Raw genomic sequence first — 18143 nt, 5'->3', positions numbered from 1 at the left:
TAAACCCTTCCTGGTGCAGGCCGATGCGTCAAAAGCAGCAGTTGGAGCGGTGTTGATTCAGGTAGAGGGGGAAGAAGAGCCCCCTATAGCATATATCAGTAGGAAGTTACACCCACCCGAGCGGAATTATGCCATGATAGAAAAGGAGTGTTTGGCAATTAAGTAGGCAGTAGAAACACTCCGCTACTATCTGCTAGGGCGAAGGTTCACGTTGATAATGGACCACGCGCCCCTACACTGGTTGCAGAGCATGAAGATGGACAACACTAGACTAATGAGATGGGCCTTTAGTCTGCAACCATATTGCTTTGAGGTAAAACATCGCCCAGGAGCTAAAAACATAAGAGCTGATTTCTTCTCAAGGCAATATGAGGAAGAAGAAGGGCTAGGTGGAACAGAAAGACCGCGGCCAAGAGAGAAAAGTGGAGGTGTGCAGGTAATAAAGAACCTGAACCCTGTTACGAAGAGACAGAGCGGTGCCACTAGGCACAGAACCTTCCAGGTAGGGCGGCTGACAAGAGAGACCCTGACTGGCCACCTGACCGGCTGGTAGGGATTGAGAGGAGGGGGGTCAAACCTGTGTAGAGGGTGAGCAGAGGAGGTAGGAATAACGGCCAAGAGGCAAACTCCTAATGGCTACAATACGGTGCTCGACACCTTGGTTGGAGAAAATACCCAGACCCAGGGCCATCCTTCTCAATTATTTAAAAGAGGTAGGGAAAAGATAGGCCTGGATTGCACCCTACCAGGGATGGCTAATGTGGGGGGGACTACCTGTGGCAGGGTAACTCCTGACAAACATGGTGCGCCCTTGGGTAAAAGGCGAGGAGGAGGCGCTGGAAAACCTCCGCCTTCTGTATCTGAGTTACCGGGTGCCTGAAGAAAGGCCGAGAAAGACCCCAGATCAGTGCGACACCTAACGAGAATGAAGATCTGCCTTGGTGAGTTGGGATCTTGAGGGGGGGAGGTGTGTCACAGAGCACTGAGGTGCCCTGCTCCCAAAGAGGGGAAAACTGCTGGGGAGGAAGCCCTAGCAGGAAATAAGCCCAGCTGTGGGTTGCCGGGGCAACCAGGGAAGGTCAGCTGACCAGAAGGGGCAGGACCTGGCCCTTATAAACCCTAGGGGCTGGGGCCAGAGGTGGTCCCTGCCAGCAGCCAGAGAGGCAGGAGCTCTCTCAGCCATGATGCGAGAACCGCAAGTACAGCTTGACTTGAGTTGAGCAATGTTGTTATAGCCAGGCGGCTTATATTTCAGTTGTAGCCAAGAGGCTTGAGTTGGTGTTCTGCTTTGTTGTTTATTACCGGTGGTTTGGGTGAGGCTATAAGGGGTTGGAGGAGGCCTCATAGGAGATCCACAGTAGCGTGGGGATCCCGGCACCAGTAAGGGCGCAGTTTACGGGGTGCTTAGACCCCAGCCCCAGAGAGGGGTGACTAAGAAGCCCCAGTGTGGGCATAGCAAGCCCCAGATAAGGGGGCAGCACTGCGGAAGGCCCCAGAGAAGGGGGCAGCACTGTGGAGAGCCCTGGAAAGGGGGGGCAGCATTATGAGAAGCCCAAGTGTGGGCACGGTGAGCCCCAGAAAGGGGGCCATCTTATTGAGAGGCCCAAGTTGGGCACAGCAAGCCCCAGGAAGGGGGCAACATTGAGAAGCCCAAGTGTGAGTGCGGAGAGCCCCAGAAAGGGGGGCTATGTTGAGAAGCCGAAGTGTGGGCGCGGAGAGCCCCCAGATAGGGGGCAGTATTATTGAGAAGCCCAAGTTTGGGCAATGGGAGCCCTGATAGGGGACCGCATTGTTGGGAGGCCCAAGCTGGGCACTGGAAAGCCCCAGGAGAGGGCAGCCAAGGAAGGAAGGCCCAGGGAGAACAGTAAGGGGCCGAATAGTGAGAGAATTGAGACAACGGTGATTGCATCGGCAAGGTGTGGACTGTGGTGTAGGGGAGGAAACGGAGCCGCAGATAGCGCCCCCTAGCGGAGGGGGCAGTATAAGGGCAGCTTCCCACTAATTAATTAATTAAGATCAAGACGTGGCAGGCAAGGAGGCGGGTGGTTGCCCCAGAGACAGGTGTATGGGCCACATTAAGGGCAGCCCAGAAGTGACCACCTGTCACACATGGGTATCCATCTACTTTAAATTAAACTTCCATAGATGTGTCGTATCAAGATCTGGGTTCAGTGTTAAATCCAAGAGAGGTTTCCTGAAAGCAAACTTTTGTTTTACTGCTCCAAAGTCCATGTCAATAATTTGAAGGGTACATTACACGAACCATCCTCCAAGTGCAGTCAAGTAAATGTTTTAGTATGAAGTTAATATTTTCCAAAGATCAGTATTTAAGATAGAGTAATTTAGACCCCTGATTAACCTTAGGTGTTCCTCCCAATAAAACAGAGAAATTACCATATTTACCTGAGTTCAAGGTTACTTTGAATTTAAGATGACCCCCCCCCATTAATTAAATCATGTACATGGAAAATTTATAATTTTGTTATACAACAAAAGGTATGAAGATCTACTTAGGGCTGTGTGAAACAGCAGCGTTCCACTTCAACTTCCGTTTCAACAGAACAGTGTTTCATTTTGAGTTTCAATTAGTTTCAAAAGTGCTGTTCTGTTTCGTTTCATCAAAATGGTTTTGCTGTTTCGACGCTGTATTGATGTTTCACCCATAGGCTATAATGGGGAAGCACGAAACAGCCTATAACTTTGTAATTTCTTGCCTGATTCCAATGAAACTTGTAGGTATGGTATCCCCTTCTGAGGGCATGAAGCTTGCCAAGTTTCAAGAGTATAGGTGCAGGGGTTTCTAGGAAACTGCACCTCAAGCTGATGACAAGCAGAAGCTGGGAAGCAGGAGCAGTGTCCTGTGATCCGGCAGGCAGATCGGTGGCCCGCACCCCCGGAAGGAGTCTGGCAGAGCCCCCACAGCTCTCCTGGGGGTGCAGGTGGGCCCCCAATCTGCCTGCCAGATGGCAGGAGGCTGCTCCTGCCACCTGGGACCCAGCACTGAGGAACTGAGCCCGGCTGGGGGAAGTGCCTCCTGCCTCCGGGCTCAGTTCCCAGTGGCTCACAGCGCTTGGAAACTCAGCCCGGCTGGGGGACGTGCCTCCCCCAGCTGGGCTGAGTTTCCCTACTTTAGGGATGGAGCCAGGCAGCAGGAGGTGCTTCCCCCAGCCAGGCTCAGGTCCCAGAAGCTCACAACCAACCCTGTGGAACTCAGCTTGGTGGTGGGAGGCAAAGTGCAGCACCGGCTCTGCCTGCCTTCTGCCACTGGGCCGAGCTCCATGGGGCTGGTAGAACACAGTCTGGCATTAGGAGGCAGGCAAAGCCCAGCCCAGAAGCAGAAGGCAGGGAGAGCCAGTGCAGTGCGCCACGCCAGGCTGAGCCACATGGGGCTGCAGAGCCACACTGAGTGCAGCCTTGGCTCTCCCCTGCCTCCCACCACCTGGCTTCTGCTTTGAAACATTTTGAAACTTTCAAAACATTTCAATTGGCCTCATTTTGTTTCGAGTCTGTTTCGAAGCTCTATGCTTTGTTTCGATTTCACTCTTTTTTTGAGCTCAAAATGAGTCAAAACAGCTTTGAAACAAAACAGACAGCGAAGCTTTGCACAGCCCTACTATTTACCGTCACTTTGTACCAACAAAAAAAAATTATGATGGCACAAAAGCAACATGTGTTTCTACCCTAAGCTCCACATGCAATGCATGGAAAGACTTCAGCACTTCAGAATGGGATTCATACAACTACACACCAAACTAGCCAATAGGAAATAATATTGACATGTGTGTGTCTTAAATTCCATCTCTTTGTGAGACTTAGATAACCAACTCCAGCTTGGAAGGAGGCGTCACTCGGAAGCTACAGCCCTGACCATCCCTGACCCTGCTCCTGGAGGGACATATCTAAGTCCTTTACTTCAAAAATGGAACAAAGGTCTCTCTTTTCACTTAAATTATTGCTGTTGGAGGAAAAAAGAATAGGAGCTGTCATGCTCCCATTTTTATAATAATCCTGTAATTGCAGCTCTAAGCCAGGCTATGAGAGATGCACGTTCAGCTCTCTCCTCTGCCTGTATGGGTACAACAAACCCTGTCCCAGAATAGCAGTTTAACTACCAAACTATCAGCTGTTCTGATGTAGGGACTCATTCAGCTCTTCTTGTCAAGGACATTCTATTTTACATAAAGAATTAGAGATTGACTGGACCAGGTAGAGACTGAATGAACAAACCTGCCCTCGTCAGGGCAACTTGATCCTAGTCCAGTGGTTCTCAACCTTTTTTAGACTTAAGGCACACCTCTATAGACTCAAGGCATAGAAAATACCAGCTCTTAGCTTTCACTTGTTTTTTGACAGCAGAAAATAATAAAGCAATTCTTTTGTCCCAAAGAAGAAAGACCAAAACAGGTCAGAATGTTTTTAGAAGTACAGATTCTTATCAGAAATCTCTGAATTTATCATGTGAATCATGTTTGCACACCTAACAGTGCTAACATAGCATGGCACCTTGTAGAACTCTTGAAAGTATCTCAAGGTACCCTGCAGCACCTGGCTGAGAATCACTGTCCTAGTTCTTGTACCCAAGTCCTTGGAGTTGCTCTGATCAGCCATTACAAGACTGAGATGTTTCTGGACATGTGAAGAAGCAGAATTTTAGGCACCTGAAGAACTTTACTAGTGAAAAATTAGTCTCTTATAGATTTAGGTGCCCACAGCCTTAGGCTGGGTTTTTGAAGAACATACTTATGAATTAAGGTACATAGCGGGTGTGTCTACACATGCACTTTAATGTGCATTAGCCTATTTTAATGATCATTAAAGTGTGACAAAAAACTGTGTGCTTTTGCTAATGTAGGGCCAGGGCCATACCCGCTGCCAACACATCAGCTGCTGCCTAGCAAGGCTGGGGGGGGGGGTGAAAGTGGGGTGTAGGCAAGACGGGGGAGCAGGCACTGGGGGGCAGGCAGGAGTTGAGGAGACAGGTGACAGGGGCAGCAGCACTACAGGGAGGAGCAGATATCAGGGGGCACAGACAAAGAGGAGGGAAGTGGAAGGAGGCAGGTGACAGGGAGTGCAGGCGGTGCTGGGGGAACAAATAGCAGGGGATACAGGCACCTTGGTGGGCAGGTGTGGGGCACACAGACACTGGGGAGGCAGGCACCTGGGAGGGCAACTGGCAAGGAGCAGGGGGTAGACCACTTAACTCCCCTGCTGCTTGGTTTGATTAACCTGCCCCTCTGCATGCCCCAGAGCAGCAGTAGGGTTGGCGGGGAGGTGACCAAGTTAAGACAACCCTCCAAAAATTAGATTCTACATGGAAATTTATAACAAAATCATAAGTTTTTCATGTCTTGAATCTAATTATTGGGGGTCACCTTAAATTCACAGTCATCTTGGATTCAGGTTAATATGGTATGCTCTTCAGAAATATTTGCTCTTTGATAACATGCCACATTGTTCCCTTGAAAGGAATTGGGAAAAGTCCAATTCTGAATCTGGCAGTAGTTCAAGAGAGCACAACGTGAATTACATAGTATCACCTCTATCCTAGAAAGCAAGCCCATTATGAGAGAATGATGATTAGGTCAAGATTACCCTGAGTGCTATGATTTTAGATCCAAACTGATTTGACACTATTTATAAACAAGCCTGATCAGCATTCCTTGTATAAATGAAATGACTGTGTGGAGACTGCATTGCCCTACCCTTTATAAGTCTTCAGAGTCTTTTAGAGTATAAGCATTGTGCAGTCAGGATTGTCATATAAAATGCATCTGTACAATGCCTAGCACAAAAGGATCACAAAGTGCTATTAAAAGAAATTATATGCCCTTTAATTATAACCAATAAAAATATATTAACCCTCCAAACAGTTGATTGATCATTAAAGTTTCATAAAACTACAAAGCAAAATTGGTCTCTGTTTATAGAGAGTTCATAACAATTATTTCTATTCTTCATTTTACTGTAATAAACATGTTCCTTCCTCTTCCCCCCGTGCCTTCTCCTTTCCTTCTGCTGTGCCATCTACCTACTCTCTACCCATACTAGAAGGTGTTTAATTCTCTTCTGAGTTGTTACATATAAAACACACTGTAACACCTCAGAGCTGAAGAATGATGGCCATCTCCTAACTGCCTGATTCTCTCTGTGCAGGATACACGTACTATCTTGCATTTCACTTCCTCGGATAAGATGCACACCTTGTTTTGGGAAGGCAGAAGGAAGAAAAAACGTTTTTTCCCATAATCTTAACTACCATAGCTTCGGTTCACCATGGCTGAAAGCTGCCCACATGAAAGAGAGGTGGAGTCCACTCCTCAGTATCATTCACCTTCTAGGTACAGCTCTGCAACTATATGTTTGACCCTGAATTGGCAGCTACTTTTGACTCCTCAGACAATTCAGTGGTGACTGTGACAGGGTTAAGCCTGTAGCTATGGTGCTACAAGGTAGGGAAAGTGACAATTAGGAGTGAACTTCACCAGTCTTGCATGTTTCTTCCCTGGTAGCCATCTCAGTGTCCTCAGGCCTCTACTCCAGTGCATAAATCAGCTTCCTTGCTTAAAATATGCACCCCAATTTTGGAGGGCAAATTTTGGGGGGAAATGTGAGTGTGGCACATGACTCAATACAGTTGGTAACTCCTATTTAGGTCAATGGAAGTTGCTTATGGCATTGGGCCTCTGGAGGGATGTGGTTGTAGCCAAATAGTTTCAATTGTCCTTGGTAGCCTCCTGTATAATAACCTTAATCAGTTGTTCTGCTTTTAATTTTGGATTTTATGTCGAGGCTCTAAGAGCCCCCATCCAGGTTTACAGGTTAGACATAAGGAGCAGAGAGGTCACTGTGCAATTAAGAAACACATTCAAAGCTTCAACTTACCTCAACAGGAAACATCACATTTTAAATTCTTTACATATAGCTCACCTGTTCCAGATTCTGCACTAGTTCCCAATAGCTTTCTGAGAGCAATTCAAGGTGATGATTTTGATCTATAAGCCCCTATATCAGGGGTAGCAGAAGTCCACCCTGCAGGCTGGATTGGGCCTGTGGCGGACTCCATTTACCAGCAGTCCCTGCCTGTGTCAATGGAGACCTCAGCAGTGGTGGCACCATGACAGCGCGGGATCAGGGTTTCTGTGGAGATCTGCCCCAGCAGCACTGGCAGGGTTTGCAACTGGGTGGGGAGCTCCTCTGGGGCTGGGATCTTGCAGCGGTGACAGCGTGGTCTGGAGCCGGGGCAGAGCTGCAATCCACTGTCCGCATGACCCAAGCAGGGGCATGCAGGTAGCGGATCGCTGCTTTGCTCTGAATCTGGACCACGCTGTCACCACTATAAGATCCTAGCCCCAGCCAAGGAGCAGCTCCCTGCCTAGCCACGTTCCTTACCAGTGCTGTTGGAGCCGGTCTCCATGGAAACCTTGGCCCCATGCTGTTAGGAGCCGCTACTACTGGGGTCTTCATGGAAATTGGTCACAGCTACGAGGGCAGGACCTGCTGGGAAATGGAGTCCGGCCACTGGCTGGATCTGCCATTTTGCCCACTCTGGCCCTACTTGGTCTGGGTTTTGCATATCTAGGGGACTGCCTTCTCTCTTATACCCATCATTGTTCCTAAGGTCAACCAAGAGCCACCTCCTGCAAGGACCATCCATGCGTCAAATCAGCTTGATGAAAACACATGAGCAGATCAATCTTAGCAGTTGCTCCTCAACTCTGGAATGCCCTCTCTGCTGAGGTCCACCAGAACCCAAGCCTGGATCTCTCTCAGCTTGGTAATACCTTTCTATTTGGGCAGGCATCTAGCAAACAAAGCTAGGCTGGGATATTGGATGGGGGGTTCTGTGTTGATGCTCTAGTGCCTCTTTTAAGTCTCTTGTTTATTCCCCTGTTTTATAAGTTATTCTGTCCTCTTTTGTGAGTTTCCCTGGCTCTTTGTTAGGAAGGGTAGCATATATATCTAATAAAGTAAATAAATCGACAAACATGCTTAGATCCCATGGGGATGGGTCTTAGAGAAAAGTCTAGCTAGAGATATTTAAAGAAAATTAGCTCTCTTACTGGCCCTTCCATAATAAAAGTACTATTTATTCCTTGAGTAAAATGGTTTGTATATCCTCCTATATATATCTATTGGGTCTTGTAAGAAAGTTTCCTAGCCTACTGGCTTCAGCAGGTGCATTTTACTCCTCAATGGGCACATTTACACAAGAGGTTTACTGCAGAGTTGCTTAGTTAGCTCTGCAGTAAACATCTCAGTGTTTACCCAGGTGGCCCTATAATGCTGTAGGAAACTAATAAACTCCACAGCAGGTTAGTACTTGTAAATAACACAAATACTATTCTGCTGCAGAGTTTTTTTGTGCATAGCAATGTACATGTAGACACTGACCCAGCTGGCTGGGGCACAACAGTGATTCAGTGCAGGGGCTGCCTGCCAGTTGCTCCAGCCTACACTGGAGCAACCTTGTGCCCCAGCCAGTCCATCTGCAGCAGGTTGAGCTGGATCAAAACAGCCCCATGCCAGCCAGGGGTGCTCTGACCCACTTCAAAGTGCTGCGGTCCCACGCACATGATCAGATGGAGCACTGAAGTTTATTGCTGCACATAAGAGTCAGCATGGTAGAGATGATATCTTTTATTAGGCCAGCTAGACAGTTGCAAATAAAAATTCTTTATTCACATTAATTGGACATGAAGATGCATTCAGCCTGTCCTCCCAAATAAAGCACAATCTTTAAGCAGCACCCAAATGAACAAATAAACAGACAAAACCAAACTCTGATGCCTTGCCTGAGTCACCAGGAGGGGAGGTCTTTGGCTCTGGCTCCAGCACCGCAGCCTGTCCCCCCCACCCCTCAGTAGCAAGCTTATTATGCTCACAGCTTGCCTCCTGCTTATAAACTGTTCCCTCATAGTTTGCTTCCTTTTTGGCATTCTCCCTTTGGATTTTAAGCTCCCAGTGGGATATTCCCTCATTATCCAAATGTTCCACAGCTGGGCTGTCTCAACAGGGCTGACTTCACTCTTAAAGGACCAGACAGACCATTACAATTCCCTTCATCTCACATTAGTAATGAACATTCCTCACGCTCTCGGGTGCTTTTGTGTACAGAATGTCTATCTTTCCCCGAGACTCCTTTATTCAATGTCCTTGCCCCAAAAAGGGAAGAGTAGAGCTCTTACCAATAACATAGCATGTCATCCAGGTCCCCTTTCCAAATACACCTTGGAGGAAGCGAAAGATCAAAAATATGGAAAAGTTTGGTGCAAAGGCCACAACGATGCCACACACACCTACCCCAAGGCAGGAGAAGAGAAAAACAAGGATTCGGCCATATCTGCCAAAAAGAAAGGGAAAATGGTGAAAGATCCTTGCAATTTTGTTCATGTTGACTCAGTTTATGGCTACATTTAAAAGCCCCTTCTTAAGTCTTGCCATGCACTGGCTTTAGTAGGCCATAGGATGCTTTATAGAAATAAATTAGTATAAATTAGGTTGAGGTAGCCTGACTTATGCCAGACAATATTGCTAAAAGGACACAGAATTCAAGGAAAGGGTATAACAAGCAAGAAAATTACAGGTGAGAGAATTTTAGAAGTAGCACAGCGTTTAAAGTATTTTAAGCAGAGGCATTTTCCATTCTAATCTAGTTAGAATTAGTTTAACTACAGAACGACAAAATTAAATGTTGTTAGCAGATCCATATACCACATTTCTGCAACTTCATATCTACTCTCACACAGCGTTTCTCTTACATTGAACTTTTGTTCACACAGAAGAACCCACCTACATATGTAAGACATGCATACGCTTACTTTTTCAGGACTTAGCCTCTGAAACTACAGTAAAGTTGTTCCTAATGGACTGGCCGCCTTTCAGTGAATTGTAGGTTTTTAGGGCCCCTATACATGAACATAGAGGCTGCTTCAGTCTGCTGGAATTCCAGTGCATTGGAGCAGACTTGATTAACTGAGTCTGCTGGAGCATGACAATTACCATGCTCCATATAGACGGTGGAAGGCCAGGGCTAAGGGGGCTTAGTCCCCTGCCAAAGGCAGGCAGCCAAGGCACAGGCTCCAGGTGGCTGCAGTTGCAGGAGGGGTGCACACAGACATCAACAAGCAGCTGGAGCCTGCAGGCAGCCAGGAATTCAGCCGAGCCTGGCCGTGTGTGGAGCAGTGCCCAGCTGAGCAGGTAAATGTGTTGATGGGAAGGGGTGCGGGGAAGAGAAAGGGTGTGGGGGGACAGATTAAGGCCCCCACAGGGGCGTGAATGGGGCCCTGGGGCAGGTTGTGGGATGCTCGCTTCCTGGGTGGTTCTTTCAGGGGCATGGGAGGGGAGCTCCTACCACTGCGTGCACCCCCAGGGCAGGCACAGGGAATACGTGCCCCCCGCACCTTGATCTGTGCTGTGTACAGGGTGGAGGTGACTGCCACTGCAGGCTGCACACCACATCCCACTGCCAGTGCCCTGGCAGCCATGTGACACCACGTGCCTCCCACTGCCGGGCAGGCAGTACAGCCAGTGTGCAGGGGGTAGTGCCACCTCCACCCTGCATGCAACAAAGATCAGGAGGGCATGTATCCCTTGTGCCCACCTTGGGGGTGGGGAGGGGCATGAAGCGGTGGGAGCCCGAGCCCTGGGCTTTGACCGTCCCATGACCTGCCCCAGCCCTGGGGCCCCATTCACCCCAGGTGCTGCCTGTCTCTGTCCCACTCCCTCACTCAGCACAGGGGCCTTCATCTGCCTCCCCACACCCTTTCTCCATGGCAGACTTACTTGCTGGGGGGAGTGCGTGCACATGTGTGCTTGTTGTGCGTGCACACCCAGCACCCCCAAATCATATTTTCTTCCTGCACCTATGGCGCTCCAGTAGCCTCCTCCATCTCATGCATCAGCATCCCCATGCTTAAAAGTGGTGGCAGGGGTGCTTGAACTAAAGCTCATCAAACGAGCTTCAGTTCAAGCACCCCCACCACCATTTTTAAGCCTGGGGATGCTGATACATGAGATTCAGTGGCACTTTAGTTATAGTGGCTCTCAAAGCCACTCTAAAGTGCTGCCCCCCATCACCAGAGCACATGTAAAAGTGCCCTTAGAGCTTAATACCATATTTACCAGAATACCACATACACCTTTTCCCAAAACATTAACCCTCCAAATTTGGAGTACATGTCTTAAACAAGGAAGCTGATTTTTCTTCACTGGAATAGAAGCATGAAGAGATAGTGATACAAGATGGCTGCCAGCTTTTCTTTCAGGCAGGAAGCAGGAGAGATGAAGTCTAGTATTAAACCTAAGGTGCATGTCTGATTTGATGACTTGTGGTATGTGAGAAAATACTGTGAGCTAGGTGTTAAGACCACTTTCACTCTGTTTCAGATGTTATAATCTTTTCTGCCTTTCAGGTTTACAACTATTTTATCATTTGTAGCTATTTCTCTCTTTTAATTACATGAACATTTTATCATAATTTTGTTCTACATCATTTGTAGTGTATTGCTTCTCGTTTACTTACTGTACTCTCAGGATAAAAATGTTATTATGTTCATTCCTTCAGAGTACTTGATTTTATTGGTATATGTTTCTTGAAACTTCTTTGGTCCTCAGAGTACATTTGTGGGGTCAACACACTATGTTGAGAGATTTTAGATTCCCTCACCATTGGGCTTTAGGATGGCGGCTGTCTAAGGTTGTGTTGGGTTGGTGCTAAGGTGGTGGAAGTCTTTCCATCTTAATACTTATCTCACTCTATTTCACTGTATTTTAACAACTGTGGATGAAAACATTTAGGTCCAGTTTTTGGAAAAGAGTTTTTAATTTTGTATAAGTGCAACTATATGCTTTAGATTTTATATTGTCTTCTGGCATTTTACTTCATCTATTAACTTAATATTACATTTTAAACATCTGGAATAATACTAAGAGATGTTCCCAGACCCAAACGTATGTCCAAAATAAAGTTTGAACTATATCTAACTTTTTCCTGATAAAAGTTCATTTTTAAATTTGGTAGTAATTTCCTAGGTTTAAAAAAAAAAAAACAAAAAACACAACTCAAAAAATATTTTTTTAATCAAACACTTTTTGAATGATTTATTATTCTGTTTTAAAGATTTATCTTTTTTTAAATGTATAGAAAATGTTAAATATTTATTTAAAATATTCCTATGAGGCTAATTGGTATTTTTTAATCACGTCTACACCAAACTGTGTTAAACGTTCTAATATTCATATACAAACTTTGTAGATGACATTTAATTCTAACTTTTTAAAATAGCCATTAATCCAAAGATTTCAAAGTACCTTAAATGCATAATGACCCTCTTTGATTTGCTCAAAGATAACTAGCATAGTGTAAATGCCTTTTGTTTTTGTCTTCTGCCAATGTCAACCTTGTTTGACAGCTCTTTCTTTTGAATACAAATGTGTGAATAGTTTCAAAAGCTATTTTATCTGCCTACTTATCCTCTCTGGTTGCAAACTGTCTGTGTAAAAATTACATTATTCTCTATTTATTTTTTTAAATTATTAACTTAGGAATTCTTTTGCAAGTAATACTTGATACTTAGACTGTTTTGGAACTGTTTGTTGTGGCAACCCAATATTCAAAAGTTGGGTCATGCATAGTATTCTCCATCACTCAGACACACGGAACGTACAGTATGTTCATCCCTAACTGGATGATGGTAATTCTTCAACCAATCACATTTTCATTTCAAATGGTTTTCTGAAAATTCAACATTTGTTATCTGACATTATTCTCTATACATGCTGCAAAACATTTCTGCCTGTGAAATCGTTTACTGGGATATTCAATGATAGAACAGGCAAAGGAAATATCATTTGTATCCTTAAAAATACCCACCTCTGGTGAAGTTCACTTCCACACATTGGCCCAGGATTAGCCACCACTTTTTCCACTTAATTTATTTAAAGTAAGGCTCCCTCCTCCTATTTTGTGGGCTAAAAGAGCCTTAAGTGCCTTGCTCTGATGCTGGTCGTCTCAAATATCACTCTCAATTTTTTATTTTTTTTTTTTATTTTTTTTTTACCGTAACCCATTCAGTTGTCATAATGCTGAACACTGACTGTAACTATGACTTTTTGCCAGCTAGTATGTGAGTATGTGTGCTCACATAATGTGTGAGTTGTATACCGAGTTTCTTCCTCCTTTCCCAAGCTAGCTGCTTAGCTTATTTCAAGAATGGCTCTATATGACCTTCAACACTCACTAACCCAGAAGCTGAGTCCAGATGTTAACAGAAATCATGAAATGGTACAAGACAGGCTCCTTTCATTCCAATTTCAGTCCAAATAGAGCCAAGAAGTACTAGATATTTTATGAAATGTCCAGCCTAAATTATGAGTTCAAGATTATCATAGGATCAGATAAATTTCCAAACCTGAGGATGCTTAATAAGACTGAGCTGAACATCTAAACCTTTCAAACCAGTTACTGTATAAGGTGTTTGATCCTTTTTTAAAGGTAGGGTTGCAGTAACACCTATACTTTACCTGTCTGCAGCATAGCCTAGGGTGAATGCTCCTGTCAGGAATCCCAGGTTGAGAACACCTTGTGTTACATCTAGCAGCCAGGCGTTGTCACACACAAGGTTGTACTGTGGGAACAAACAATAAGTATGAGATCCCCCACACATGGGCTATTTATCCTTAGAGTAAAACATTTTTAACACCTGCATTGTTCTCTAGTTGGAAAACAGAGGAATGGGGACAAGGGGGGAGAAATCCAAGCAAGATCCTGATCATTGGCAGTTTAAGACAGCAGTTTTCCAAGAAAGTGAAAATATTTCAGTAACACTTGAATTCCACAGATTTTTCTGGATTCCTATCAATCTGGTAACAGACTTGTCAGTCAGACTGTGCTGATGCTGCAGGCTGATTAACAGTGATAGCCCAGGACAGATCCAAACTATTTGTATTGGATTTATTGACAGCTCTTGATGCGATGGAATTTGCCTTACTTATGGGTGAATGGCACAGTGATATCAATAGATGTCTTCAATGGATTCTTTCCTTTCAAGAGAGAACTCAAAGGATCTTGAACAACTGCCTTTCCTTCCTGACCACTTTCACATTCAGAGGGTGCATCTACATGTGCAATTAATGGGATTGAATAAACTGTGGTGCAATTTGCACTGCAGTGAACTACTCCTGGGCACAGCCTCTACACCAGTGGTCACCAACCGGTCAATCCTGGAGCCTGAAGGGGCAGAGGCCCAGGAGACATGTGCAACGTGGCTTGGGGTGCAAAGCCCAGCCCACAGCTGCAGCTGGGGTGGGGAAGAGAGCCATGAGTAGCTCATCCGGGGGGCATGCAGCCCAGGAGGGCATGAGGGAGCATGTGCCTCCAGAACTACATGTGGGATGGGGCAGGGAAGGTTGGGACTGGGGCAGCAGCAGCGCTGGGCTGTTCCTAGTCATGCTGCACTCAGGCTGGCTGGTTGTGGAGGCAGCACTGGGAGCAGAGCCCCAGGTGGGCTGTAGCCCCCCCCCCCCCCCCCCCAACCCCTGCTCCCAGTGCTGCCACCAAGTGCAGCGTGGGCCAGGCCCAGTGAGACCTTCCTCCCCTGAGGACATGAGGATCAGGGGCTGGCGGGCAAAGGGGAAGATGGGCTGCAGCTGCTGGCTGGAAGGCTGCACTGGGCAGTTCCCACTGGACCTGGCCTGCGCGCCGCTCAATGGCGGTGCTGGGAGCAGGGGTTGGGGGAGCTATGGCTATGGAGATCTTGGGTTTCTTTTAAATTCTAAAAGTGATCTCTGACCTAAAAAGGTTGGAGACCACTGGTCTACACACATGCCCAGGACAGCAGCAAATTGAGCCAGGGAGGAGCAGTTTAAGCCAGCGCTGCTCCTGTCTTGCTCTGCCCCCCAGTAGCAGTGAGGGGGAGCTCCAGGCTCTGGCTGCAGCTGCCCAGGTGCCTGCCATGGCCTGGCAGTGGGCATAGGGGTCAGCCCTGGACTCCAGCTGGTGGCAGCAGTGTCACCTGGAGTCTAGGGGGCAGCCCCAGGCTGGCACAGGGGGGTCAGGCCCTGGCAGCAGGTGGCTGCATCAGGCAGCAGAGGAGCTGACTGGACCACAAGGCTCCTGTAGCTGGTGAGCCATGTGGCTAGGCAGCAGGCAGAAGTGTGGCCATGTGCTGTCTGGGCTGCCAGGGCCCAATTTACATCCATGTCAGCATCTACACAGGTGCTGCTGTGCAGTAAATAACTCCGTAGTAGGATAGTGTTTGGATTTATATGTACTACCCTGCTGCAGAGTTAGTTTCCTGCAGCCTAATAGACATGCTATGTTTATTGTGGAGCTGGTCTACTTTGCAATAAACATCTCAAATAGGTGCACCCAGAGTCATCTATATTGCTGTCCCTCTTGTTTAATGGCAGGCCAAAATGGCATGGAGAAATGCTGAGAATAGAGTGTCCAGATGATATTTAAAATAATAATAAGCACACAGAAAGTGGGACTTCCTTGCCAAAAGGTTACCGTGTTTTAGATTTTGTATACCAACTGTTCTCTTAAGGGTAGCCGCTTGTACTGATTTGTTGTTTTAGAGAAGGAACACAACCATTTTAAGTATATTGGCAAGGAAAACCATGTTTGTTTAGCTCTGAATAAGTGTGTCCAGTTATAGCCAGTGAAAACAGAAGCATATAAGAAAGTTTTAACTTTATCCATGAAGCACTAAAACAAAGCAGAAATACTTAGTCTCTGAGCGCACTGGGAACAGATGTCAAATAAAATTTTGATAGGTTAAAAATATTTTTCCTGGTGTCATTTTCCCTGAGTCTTCTGTTCCATATATTGTAACAATGGTGATAGATTATTATTACTGCATTCACTGGGGAATGAATAGATGAGAAATAAAAACAATGAAATTAAAAACCCATTTATTGTGTAGATAGTCCTTCACTGTAACTTATTTTAAAGGGTCCCTGCTACCCCACTAAGACCGATTGGAGTCCAGAGGGTTTGGTTTCTGACAAGAACAACTTGAGAGTTTAGGAAGCCAAAAATGAACTGAGGTAATAGTCGCAGCAGTTTCAGTCATTTCTTAAAATATTATCCCCAAAATAGCCACCACCTTCAAAGGTGATCCCTAATAATAACATTTTACAGATAAGCTTACAGTTGCACAGATTATTTGCAATGCATTTAACATTTTATGTTCAAACTCAGGAGAAAGTGTATGATATGAAGATGTTCAAAAACCACAGTGATGGGTTCCATAGAATTACTTACAGAGAATGAAATCATCACATCTATTTCTTATTTACCCAGACGGTAAGAAGTATGAGTGAAAAGTTAACCTCTTAAATCTGCCAGTGTATCTAAAAACTGAAATAAATTGCCTGCTTTTCTGTTGTACAGAGCACCATACAAATCCCATTGACTTCTACTTCCACCAGCTACAATTCCTTCACTGGAAATAATAAACACCTCTTAGGGTGTCAGTGCTTTTTTAAATTAGGCCACATAACTAGATGTCGAAAGTTTTTCTTAGGGACCACCACTTCTCATGACTTTATTAAAGGTCGAGTAACATGACTTTAGTAAGAGTCTAGCAATATTTTTTTCCTTAAAGTCACAGTTTCTGGACTCCTGTGGCTGACAATTTCAACTTAAAATAATAATAATAATGATTGTGATTGTGAGTGTGAGTATTAAAAAGCCATCATCAGTTTTAAGCCAGATTCATTTTGGGGAACATAATCTACCATTTTTGAATGCCTGAGGATATTAAGTTTTAGCTCTTGCTTTTTAAAAATCTTGGACAGAATACATACAAGTATTGGGTACTTCTAGGAACAAATTCTGTTCTTTTTTCTTAGAAACAACAGCTGCTGTGGTATTTCCTACAACAGTTCACTCACTCTTGAAGAACACTCAACCCCTGATTTCTTAAACATTCATGACAGCATTGCAATGAGAGTTCGAAATATAAAAAAACCCAGCTCTACAAAAACAGGTCTTTCAAGGCCATGGTCAATTTAAAAAATGATTTTAGAAGTACTTGCAATGGACTACAACACTGTCAGTAGTTAAAGATCTCAGGAAGTATCCACCTGAACATAGCAGGAAACCCGACCTAACTGTTCTGTGAAAGCTAGCTAATAAAGTAGTAAATATGTGGCCAGAGAGTCTCCCTAGAGTCTGACAGGGGAAGAAACAAGGGAGTGAAAAAATGTGCAGACAGGACAAGGTGAAAGAGAAATGGAAATGGTGCCAACATAGCATCCACCCCAACCCTACTTGAGGTCACCCTGATAGTCACTGCAGGTGAGTCGCCACATGGTATTCTGGGATATAACTAGGCAGAGGTATGAGATAGAGTGCATATTGCTCAGTAATCACTACCTGAGATGAGAAAGAGGTCTGCTTTTTTCATGTACAAGTGCTAACGGAGCAGCAAGTGCCTTGCACAAACCCTTAACACAACAACTGGTTCCAGCTGGCTCTTGTGAGAGCCTCTTGGTAGGAGCAGCTCCCCACATCTTCCTTCCCAGCCAGACATAACTGTAATTATCAACAATAGCAACAGAATCTTTGCACACACCACAAAATTGGCCTTTAAAGTGGCTTAAATGCCCTTCTGCACTGCTTTAATGGCGTTGCTGTTTGCACGTTCAGTGGCCTATTCTGCTTTAATAGCATTGCTGTTTGTATACTCAGTGGTGTATTCCGCTTTAAATGTTTTTCGTACGTAGCAAAATAAAACAACTCCAAGGTGTTTTAGTTCGCTACCTAACAAAATGCAACTGTTCACAGGGCGCTGGAAGCCAACATGCTTGGGGCTTGGTGGGCCCTGCACAGCTCAGGGGCTATGGGACCCAGTGCCAGCCCATGCAGGCAGGCTCCACTTACGAGAAGAAAAAAAAAAAAGCGGTGAGCCTGATCTTTATTTTTTTTCTCCTTGGAGCCTGCCTGAGCTGTGTGGGGGCTCTGTGCTTCCCTTTACAGCTGCAGGGGAGCCAGTGCTTCCCTCCATGGCTGTGGTGCCCCCCAGGACTGCTCAGGCTGGATGCCAGCAGGCAAGTGCTGCCTAGGGGGCCCCCACGCAGCTCAGGGACTACTTGGCCTGCTGGTAGCTCATCCTCCCTGCTCCCCTGCCACTGAAGAG

General features: G+C 45.7%; 1 protein-coding gene across 1 annotated transcript in view; it reads right to left on the bottom strand.

Moving 5' to 3' along the window:
- LOC102573065 (solute carrier family 22 member 3) overlaps positions 1–18143 on the bottom strand; it is a 66940-nt gene that overhangs the window by 30852 nt on the left and 17945 nt on the right. The window contains exons 2-3 of the mRNA XM_006275804.4: positions 13522–13625; positions 9186–9340 (exon numbers count right to left, since the gene is read on the bottom strand). Coding sequence (XP_006275866.1) covers positions 9186–9340; positions 13522–13625 — 259 coding nt within the window. The remainder of the gene's footprint in view (positions 1–9185; positions 9341–13521; positions 13626–18143) is intronic.

This window comes from Alligator mississippiensis, chromosome 1 (genome assembly GCF_030867095.1).
Source record: "Alligator mississippiensis isolate rAllMis1 chromosome 1, rAllMis1, whole genome shotgun sequence".
NCBI lineage: Eukaryota > Metazoa > Chordata > Crocodylia > Alligatoridae > Alligator > Alligator mississippiensis.
The sequence above is the reverse complement of the archived record's forward strand: the minus strand, read 5'-3'. Positions and strand labels throughout refer to the sequence as shown.